The sequence below is a fragment of the Wyeomyia smithii genome, chromosome 1 (assembly GCF_029784165.1).
Source record: "Wyeomyia smithii strain HCP4-BCI-WySm-NY-G18 chromosome 1, ASM2978416v1, whole genome shotgun sequence".
Taxonomy (NCBI): Eukaryota; Metazoa; Arthropoda; class Insecta; order Diptera; family Culicidae; genus Wyeomyia; species Wyeomyia smithii.
In genome coordinates, this window is record NC_073694.1 from 169,293,168 (window position 1) to 169,303,646 (window position 10,479).

Genomic DNA, 10,479 nt, shown 5'->3' on the forward strand with positions numbered 1-10,479 from the left:
GTACAGTGACGTTTCGATGATACCACGATTAGAAAATTTTTTCTAATTCTAATTTTTTTTTCGCGTCATATATTTGAAACATATTTATTTCATGTCATTTGCATGTGTATGTGTCAATGTATGTTCATAAGTGTGTGAATGTTGAGTTTTAAACTCTCTCAAGAGTATAATTGTGATGATGGTAACCAAAAATTTGTGATTTAGAGTGGAAAATAAGTCCATCAGAAATTATCAAAGTATATTTTTTTCTAAAAATTGATATTTATCATTATAAGCTAGTATTAATTTTCATACGGGCTTTCTTGGTCCTTGAAAACGATTTGCAATCATACCGAGGAACAGGAGATGACATTTACTTAGTCTTTTATGTTGGAGTAACTTTATGTCTATCTTTTTCTAAACTTAGGAAATATTGCCCAGTGAATTCAATTCTCAATTGACATACTTTTGTTGTTTTTATTTTTGAGATCATTTACCAACCATCGTTATCTTCATTTGGGATCATCCATTATCTCTTTTCTTTGCTGGTCTAGCTAAGTTTTTCATTTTTTTTAGCTGATATGCACTCTGTTTGGTATCTTTATTTCTTCTTCGTTTTTAAAATTTATCTCTTGGAAATTTGCTATGCGTGCATTGCAGATGCGAAAAATTGTAATTTCGTGATGATGACTATTGAACTATTGGGAAATGCAGAGCAAAGTAGCAGCTGCGGCGACTCATTCGATCGCAGCGTTCTACACGAACCAACTGGTGGACCGCAGCACTGTGAAGCATTGCTAAACATGCCCATATTTATCGCGTTACGTTTACCTTCAGCCTTTCCGGCCACTGCCGATAGCGTTAGCCGGTAGCGTGTATTATTATTGTTATCTTGTTTGCTTGTTTGCAGTGTGTGCGGAGAGGAGAATAACAAGAAAACAAGAATCATCCTGTGTCATTGGTAAATGGCAATACAAAATCAACGCTACTGGTCGAAGTTACAATCAATTAATAAAAAAAATTGAAAAAGAGTTATCATTTAAGTTTACCGCAATTGATTAACCCCAAACCTATTGCAAAAAATATATTGACGTTAGACAAGCTGTCGCAATTCTTCGTTAACCTTACGGTCGTGTTTTTTTAACCTCTCCAACTATTTTGTTTCGGAGCGTTTTTATCCATTTTGTGCTCAACTTTTTAACCATTTTCTCAATCCATTTCGAGCTCAACTATTTACCCTTTTCTGGTTTTAGTCATTTATTTCAATATAAGATCACGTTTTAAATAGTCCTAAACGTTTATGACCAAGTCCACATAATTATATAGGTATGAGATAACTGAAACAAAACCTTCTCTCTTGCACGGCAAACGGCCAAACTTATTCCATTATTCCAACACTCACAATGCTAGTGTTAACATAGCAGCTGTTACGAAAAATAAAAACCGGAGCAAGCATTTATATAGGAATTACTTAAATTTACGTTTTGTTTTCTGTCATCTTTACCTACACAGTTGGGATCATTGTGATCATTCCCATGTTTATCATTCGATTTTATAAAATTTTTAAGCTTCGAAAGTGTTCTTCAGTCATTCTAGGATTATACAATCTGAAATTATTTCTCATCTGTTTCTCTCTCCATTACAAACGTTTTCCAGTCTCATTGAGTTTAATTTATATGTATTTCTTTTTTTTTTTTTTTGAATTAAGAATGATTTACGAACTTATGAGGCATAGGTAGTGATTGTTATTTACATGGTCTATTTTTGTCTTTTTTTTCTCTGTCAACAAATGTTGGCAGTTCCACCCAAAATCACAATTTTTGTCTTTCAGCTTAGCGAAAGTCTTACATTCTGATTCAGCCTATATATGGTGTTTCGGAAGATGCTGTTCAATCTTTAATTTGAAATTCAACTTGTTGCTTTTACACCTCATTGTTAGAGTAATACCACACCAGCATTAAATCAACCGCCACCGGAGTCTCAGTTGTCAACCCATCAATTAAACCAGTCATCGACATTGTGCTACTGGTTTTACACGTAATAAACAAATCCGCCTTACCTTCCGTGTGCTCAATTACGACGCTTCGAAGATTACAATCAAAATCACACCCGTCGATCGATCAGAGCCTAACGAGTTTATCCGCGTTGTAAAGCTGGCAGATAATCGCCATGAAAAGCCCCTTTCTCGTTGTTGTTGCAAGCGCGTCGCTCTCAAACGTTCTCGGAAGTCTGCCGGGTGCGGGTCGGTTCAACAGTTCCGTCATCATCCATTCATTCGATTTGCAAGTCATCGATGCGCAGATTTGTGTACCACGGAGGGGCTGCCGAATTTTGACCAAAACGGATGTCTACTTGTATTAATCTGGCAAAGTGCGATCGTGGTTAGTCAAGCACGTGTCGTCTAGTAAGCATGACACACAAGGTGATCTGTTTGATGTTGGTGATAGCGGGTGTAATAGACGGCTTCCAGTTTCCGCTCGAAGCTTGGCCGGAATCGGATTTGAAGAGCGATCGGATTGGAGACGCCGCTAAGTGGAAAAACCTCTGGATCACTGAACCGAAGCAGGATGCAGCAAAGGGAGCCTACAATAGTGAGTAGTGAGAAAACAGTGCAGTTAATTGTTATCATAATCTTAAAAAAAGAACGCTAAGTACGCATAAATCATCACCCTCCATTAGTGAAAGCGGGCTAAGAAAGCGACTGTCGGTTCTCGCGGAAATTAACCTACCGACCAGTTTCGCAGTTAGGCAGAAAAAAAATCGAATCAGCTTGAAACTGGAAGTCATAAATTTCACACGCACCACCAACCCTTTCATAGCTGGTCCAATCGGGGGAAAAATTCAATGTTCTTCGTTGAAAACCATAAATCTTTACTTAATATACAAATGAGGTTTTTTTTTCTTCTTGCACAGAAAACAGACAACGTTATCATCCGTATATTCAGTAGATTAAAAATTAGAGCTAAAATTTGTTCGTTCATCGCCACTTTGCTTCTGTTAAATGGTTAACTAATCGGGAAGATTTTCGTTTTTTTCTCTACCTTTTTCTTTTTTTTTTTTGCTTACTGTAACTTCGGAGCTGGGAGGATCTACGATAGCATTTCCGCAGTTGGTGGTTGTAATTTATTGCTCGCTTAAAGCGGCCGGTTGACGACGGGGTCTTTTCGAACGGGGAAAAAGTTTTTCAATTTCAATAATTAAGATCTATTTTCCACTGAACAGCTGTGGATGGAGAAAAATTGCGCAAGCTGTGTGGTGAATAAGTGATTTCGAAGTTTTTTCTGATTCTCAACAATAATGAATACCGTACTGAAAAAAATTTCGTACACTTAAGCAATGAGGTAATTTCTTGCACTAAAAAATCAACGAAAAATGAATTTTCTCGTCGATCTTAAAAATTTACCATGTTGGTTATTTTGTTTTTGTCGCAATTAAGTTCTATTTATATAGATTCAAACATGTTTTGTTTATGAAATTAACAATAATTTAGAACTCGGCTTTGATTCAAATTCCGAACACTTCAATGTAATCACTAAGAGATATATAGGCAAACCGTCCCAACACTGACTGTCACTTTTGTCAACGCCTGCTAGTTTCCTGGAACTGGTCGTACAGTAAAGAGCTATACATTAAAGGGTAAAGGACATTCCAAGGAACGAAATGGAATATAAAAATCATGCTTTTTATCACACTAGTTATAATAACTCTTGACTTTCATTGTGAAGTGTTCGAAGTTTGAGTCAAAACGGTAGTCATTTGCAAAACGTTTTTTACTGCATTTTGATTTTTTTGACATAATGTATTCAATTTTTTTTACTTGTTTTTGATTTCTAAAAAAAACTCTTTCGACATTTTTGACACACTACTATATCTGAAATTACCAAGATGTAGCAGAAATCACTATATTCAAGTTTTGCTTCAGTAAATAAATAGGTATTTTATAATTGTTCAAAAATTTCCAATGATAAAAAAACAAGCAGCTCACAAGTTAAAGTCGATTTTTCTCTGGTTGAAACCAGAATAAAAGAAATTTTCTAAGTTTTTTTTGGATATTCGAAATTAATCGATTAATTCTATATATAATTGCATTTGAAAATCTAGATTGCGTTTTTCGGCAAATTATTATGGTGTTTATTACGGGAGTCAATTCACGGTGAAATGTATTTCACTCTCACGCTCACTTCTCTTTTTGAGACCTAATCCCGATTCCACCGCAAGTGAAGTGACAAAAAAAAAACCTCCGTGAAGTGAGTTTGCCAGTGAAGTGAAATTGAGAATAGGACAAGTGAAATGAGAATGTTTCCCAGTTCAAAAAATTTTTATGTCACAGAAATTCGATTTTTTCTATTTTTTATAACACCAAATCCTGACGTTTCCGCATTTCTAAGACATTTGTCATAAAAAAAAATTTTTTTTCGGTATCGAAAAATTTCATGAACTAGCATGTATTTTTTTCATCGGCGAATAATTGAAACTTTGGCCGCTTTGGGACAAGGATCGAATACTGATTCATTTCGTTATTGAAAAATAAATCCAATATTTACCATTAGATTTTTTTTATTACTTTATTAGGGAGGCTTTCAGCCACAGGTTGGTTCGCCACCATTTTACCATTAGATCAAAAATCAATCAATTTTTCTGACTTATCCCTTCTTCGTGGAATCGTTCAAATTGGTCGTGAAATAATTCCACGCGAAACGTCGCTTATTCCGTTTTCACTTAAGTGATATGAAACTCCCAGATTTCACGACAGATGTCAGTTTGCGACGTTTTTCTCACTTACATGAGTCCCGTAGTAGGACTGTATTCACTTCACTCTGATTTCACCATGAAGTGACTCCCGTAATAAGCACCTATATTTTTATTTCAAGTTTCACTATTTCTTCGTGTTTCTGAGAAAATTTACACGAAAAACCATTTGTTTCTCAAAAGTTTGGAAATACAATCAATTTAAAGCTAGGGAAGTTTACTTCATTTCATTATTTTCGTCAAAGGGTTTTTGTCTTTGCTAATGGGTGTGCACGCTGGCTAAACACAAGCGGCATTACTGATGGTTTTTGTTTCTGATAATGAATGTGCAAACTTGCTTATAGCGACACCAGCGACATTATTACCCACTAAGCAAAATTCAAAAATAATCGTTATTTTTCTGGTCGATGGAATGGTCATCGAGTGGCACGTCTGTTTGTCTGTGGTTAAATGTTTTTTTAGTGGTATTCACATTGTGTATTGTTTTGTAATTGGATCGTAGCTCCTTTACGTGCCCCGGAACCAAAATTCCACATGATGAAGAAAGATGACAACGGAATCCTTCGATATTTGTCATTAGTTTTTTTTTAAATTCCATTGGAATAGTTCACCTTTTAAATAATTAATTTAAGAAAATGCTATCGGTCGCCTGATAGGCCGGGAATAGGTTGTTTACCTTTTCTGAAGATAAAACATTCCAATAAACGAAATGGTGAAGGTACAATAATTAGATTCACTTTACAATTACACTGGCTACAAAAATGAAATTTTTACTCTAAAATGTTCGAAGTACTACAGCAAACAAACATCAATCAACTGTCATACACTCGTATCCGCAATTGCATTCCGTCATCGTTGTGTTCGGCACATTAGAAGGGCACAAACGGTAAATCGCAACTCGCTTTCCCGATTGCTGCCGACTCGTTCTAACGTTTTCATCGTTCTCTGATTAACTTTCGCAACCCGATTGCCACTGTTTCGAGTGCGCACACCGCAGTAGAACGGAATAAAGAAACAGCTTGCCGTAAAACCGGCTTATCACACCTTTTCTCCCTGGTCGAAAAAATCCCCGCTGGTCAGTCGAAATGTGGCGATCGACACGATCGTCGGCAGTCAGTTAGTCTACATTCGTCAGCCGATCGTGTCTGTTGAATTTCACGTGCCTAAAGTGGAACCTTATTCGTTAATTAGCATATTCTAACGATGATCCCCCGGTTACCAATACTCGGAGGATGTTTACTTCTACTACTGATAGTTGTTCAGGATACCCAACAAGGTAAGTTTTTTTTTCGCAAAAAGTTCATCGTTCGGATTCGTTCTACAAGCAGGGACCGGTTTTTGCGATGGTCGCATAATTAAGCGGACGTTTGGTGACGTAATGCTGGTATACAGTAACGACAGTAACCTTGAACCAGCTCTCGAAAGTAGAGCCTGATTCGGGGATGGTTAGTGATAAGTCACTAAAGCTGACGATAAACCGAGAGAGTTTGATGTATAAACATCACATTTTTTGTGTATTTATTTTTTCATTCAGAATGTATGACCCCGACACGCAAACATGGCTCGTGTCTGTCAATCTACGACTGCAACAGTATACTGTCCTTCTTTGGTCATCGTCTTTTGTCCTGGGAGGAACGTGAGTTCCTGCGGCTCTCGGCCTGTTCGGGGGCCCCATCTGGTCGTTCGCCCTTCGTTTGCTGCCCGGATAAGGTAACGAAATTGCCGGGCGTACCTGCTCAACCATCGACGACCCACCAGCCACCGGCTGTGGAGATAACATCGACAAGCCCCCCGGCACAGACGACACATGAACCACCAGTTGTGAACATACCATCAACAAACCCCCCGCTAGAACCGAAAAATCGTGCCGAAATCAGCGGCGGTGTTTTACCGGATCCTAAAAAGAACGAATGCGGTGTTAGCATCGGGATGCGAATCTATGGCGGTGAGAACGCGGACATCGATGAATTCCCCTGGCTGGCACTGTTGGAGTTTGAAAATTTCCGAGGAGAACGCAAATTCAGCTGCGGAGGATCGTTGATCAACAGTCGGTACGTGATAACGGCGGCGCATTGCGTGATTGGTGAGGTGCAACACAAGGAAGGAGAATTGTGAGTAGTGATGCAATTTGTTATCGCTGAAGTTATGTTTCCTGATTGTCAATTTGCTTTTTCAGGGTCAGCGTTCGGTTGGGCGAATATGATACTACCACCGAAATCGATTGCATCGAACAGGATAACGAAAGAATCTGCGCCGATCCGCCGCTAGACGTGCCAATCGAGGAGAAGCTGCCACACCCGGAGTACAACGAAACGACTAAGCTAAATGATATCGCGCTGTTGCGGCTTAACCGGGACATTCGTTACTCGGATTTCGTTCAGCCAATTTGCCTTCCGCATGCGGAATTCAAACAGTCAGCTGCCGGAGATATCGCCTTTGTGACCGGATTCGGGCGGACGCTGAAGGGTGAGTAATTTTTGCGATTCATCTTATTTTTGGAAATATGGTATCACGTCTTTTTTGTAACATATAAAACAACGAAAACATTAGAGAAGGTTCGACTTTAGTGGCGATCAAATTTATAAAGACTTCATTATTTTCAATATCGTCGTTGAAACCAGGCCACAGGAGACACGAGGTCTTTCAAAAAGATTTTTATGAGTCCAAATGATTGAAGGTAGTAAAAAAAATGAGAAAATCATCTTGTTTAGTTCAAATTGATGGACCACTGAGGCACCAAAAGAACAAATAGTTTTCACAGAGTGGCGAAAAAGTTCTGAAAATCAAATTACCTGGTTTTCCATGATATTCCCTGATATTCCCTGATATATAACAATAATTTTTCTGATATTTTTAAGCATTCGACACAAAAAACTGCAACGTGGATTAACGCAAGACGGAAATCCCAGTAAAAAAAATATCCATTCTATATATTATATCGAAATGCATCAAATTTTAAACGCTTAAGCTATAATGTAACTTCTTGCACTGAAGAATCAACGAAAAATGAACTTTATTATTGATCTTAAAGATTAAACATGTTGGTTATTTTAATGTTGTTGTAATTTAATGCCATTTATATAGATTTAAATATGTTTTGTACATGAAAACAAGGAGAATTTAGAAATCGGTTTTGATTCAAATCGCGAACACTTCTACGTTACCGCTAAGAGATAGATAGGCAAACCCCTATGAATACTGACTGACACTTTTTTCAACGCCTGCTGATTCCCTGGAAGTGGCCCTACAGTAAATCACTATATACATCACTGGGTGAAGGACATTCCAAGGAACGAAATGGTATATATTGCGACTTTTACGCCAAATTGGACTACCCCGAAACACACGATTATCACAGTCGAATCTCGCACACGATTTCGCAGTTTGGGTGATATGTATCGATACTAGCGATATCGAAACGCTGGACAGAAATATTTTATTATATAGACAAAGATACTCAATCATGACTGCTACCTTGGTAGGTTAATAAGAAATCACTCCAGCAATTGTCAGTGCTTGATACCTATATATGAGCGATTCTCGCTGAAACTAGGCCACTAGGTGCACAAGGTCTTTCAAATTTGATATAAATGCACATAGTTATTAGAAATAGAGAAAAAATGATACTGCCATTTTTGTTTGATCAAATTTGTTGACCCCTTGGTCACCAAGGGGCGAAACAGTTTTCAGAAAAGTTGAAATTTCAGCAATTCTTGATGTATTATTTGAGCTATATCTCTAGAATTCGCAACGTCTATGCAGAGTTTCAGCCAAATTAAAAATGACAATTTAAATAAAATATTAAAACTGGGACATTTTTTTGGAACTGCTCAGTATTGAAAAACCTATCGCTTTGTTAGTATCACACATGCTAGTGTTGTACTCATTATTCTCACTAACTTAAAAAAAAACAGTAGTGGCGTACTAGTTGTAGCATCAATCGATTATGATATATGGACATATATGGACATAAAATGTGCATCCACTTAGTCTCAGTAGACAGGTTACTACGTTGGTCGCGCGATGTACGATGAATATTTTGAAACTCAGCTTGGAAAATAATTTTTTCTTGCATCTTATAGCATTTTTTCTCAGCTTTCCAATGTTGGTCTCAGATCGAAAATCGGTAGTTGCGAACACAGTCAAAATTGCATTTTTCTGATATAATCCAAGATGGCGGCCTGAATTCTGATCACTTCAAATGAAAGCCCTATCATTCCTCTTTACAGAAAAGTGCTACTTGTAGTACTTTACATTACGAATTCTAGAGATATAGCTCAAATAATACATCAAGACTTGCTAAAATTTCAACTTTTCTGAAAACTGTTTCGCCCCTTGGTGACCAAGGGGTCAACAAATTCGATCAAACAAAAATGGCATTATCATTTTTTCTCTATTTCTGATAACTATGTGCATTTATATCAAATTTGAAAGACCTTGTGCACCTAGTGGCTCAGTTTCAGCGAGAATTCCTCATATATTATTCTAGTATACTTGAAACCGTTAGGTCCAGTATCGATACAATGGCAATCGAGAAAGTATCGATACTCAGTATCACCCAATCAATCATGTAACACTTAGTTTTGTTTTGATAATTCAACCTAATTCTCAACTAAAGATACTCAAAAATATATACTTAATGTTGCAAATGAACAACAAAATCAACAATGAACCCAAAAAAACTGCCACTGCGCTACTGAGGTGTCAATTTTATAGAGCGAAATAAGAAGTTGGGCAATGAATGATTATCACAGAAGTCTAAATAGTCATGCAAGGGGCAATGATGATCATTCTTTTTATTACACTAGCTATAATAACTCGATTTTTATAGTAAAGTGTTCGAAGTTTGAGACTGTTCGAGGTTTGAATCAAAACGGTATATCAATTCAAGATTTTACCCTGAATATTTTTCTGATTTCTTTTTTCGAAAAATGAATTCCCTGATTTTCTAGGTTTCCGTCACCCTGTTTCGAAAAATTATTCTTTGAGCAATTCTTGATCTTTTTATTGATCTATAACTATTAGAATTGTCATAAAACACTCTACAAACAGCACGTCGGGTTTCAAGAAGAACGATGGAGTTTTCATTTGTATTTGTTCATTTACATATAATAAATTTCAGGCAAGTATTGATGCTGTGTGTTGGTATGCTATTCATGTAATATTGATTTAATTTTATCCGATTGTGTTTTGTTCGCAATCAATATATTGTATTGTATGTAACTAACAAAATGTTAAGTACAAAAAACTAACTTTCAAGTAACTTTTATAGCAAATACTCTGTAACTATATACCCAATGAAAATAGGAATTTTGTTTGTTCAGCAAAGTTTCATATTTTTGCACGTTCTAAAACTTTGCTGAAAAAGCCCTTTTTACTATCTCCTAACACAAAACCGCCAGCTGCGGGACGATTGAGACAAATAAAACCTTATAGAAGTTACAGTACGTTCTTGAAGTTATGTAAAAAAAAAGCTAAAATATAATTTATCTTTGCGAGGAAAAATCCTTGAGGTATAAGGTCTTTGGCAAAAATATGTGTTTTGTGTGCCTCAAAAATTTCTCCGAACAACTTTTTCGTTTAAAATGCAACCGACAAAAGTTAAGTACAAAAAACTAAATTTGAAGTAAGTTCCATATAATACAACAATATCGCACGCTTAGCCTTGGGGCTAATAGCGGTCTCGATCAACTAGATTAGTTGAGAGAATTCGTTATCGATATTGTTTTTGGCACATTTTGTATGTGTAGA

The 10,479-nt window shown here is 36.8% G+C and overlaps 1 protein-coding gene and 1 long non-coding RNA gene across 3 annotated transcripts; one reads left to right on the forward strand and one right to left on the reverse strand.

The window, feature by feature from the left end:
• Positions 1-1,660: 1,660 nt before the first annotated feature.
• On the reverse strand, positions 1,661-5,674 carry LOC129718709 (uncharacterized). Its single transcript, XR_008727015.1, has 2 exons — positions 5,405-5,674; positions 1,661-2,562 (listed from the first exon to the last, which is right to left on the reverse strand). It is a non-coding gene; the product is annotated as an uncharacterized LOC129718709 (long non-coding RNA).
• LOC129718708 (CLIP domain-containing serine protease B9-like) lies at positions 2,274-7,711 on the forward strand. 2 transcript variants are annotated; one of them, XM_055669751.1, is made up of 3 exons: positions 2,274-2,570; positions 6,263-6,839; positions 6,905-7,711. In XM_055669751.1, exons 1-3 carry the CDS (start codon positions 2,390-2,392, stop codon positions 7,200-7,202), a joined length of 1,056 nt encoding a protein of 351 aa, XP_055525726.1. In that variant the 5' UTR covers positions 2,274-2,389; the 3' UTR covers positions 7,203-7,711. The 2 variants fall into 2 exon arrangements, with proteins under 2 accessions (XP_055525726.1, XP_055525728.1); XM_055669753.1 differs by lacking the exon at positions 2,274-2,570 and adding an exon at positions 5,311-6,004 and having other exon boundaries at positions 6,905-7,705.
• The last annotated feature ends 2,768 nt before the right edge of the window (positions 7,712-10,479 follow it).

Bases quoted from the DNA above. Each gene is read 5' to 3' on its own strand.
- LOC129718708 (XM_055669751.1), top strand. From the start codon at position 2,390: ATGACACACAAGGTGATCTGTTTGATGTTGGTGATAGCGGGTGTAATA. The intron at 2,571-6,262 runs GTGAGTAGTGAG...TTTTTCATTCAG, and splicing joins AGCAAAGGGAGCCTACAATA to AATGTATGACCCCGACACGC. The intron at 6,840-6,904 runs GTGAGTAGTGAT...TTGCTTTTTCAG, and splicing joins CAACACAAGGAAGGAGAATT to GGTCAGCGTTCGGTTGGGCG.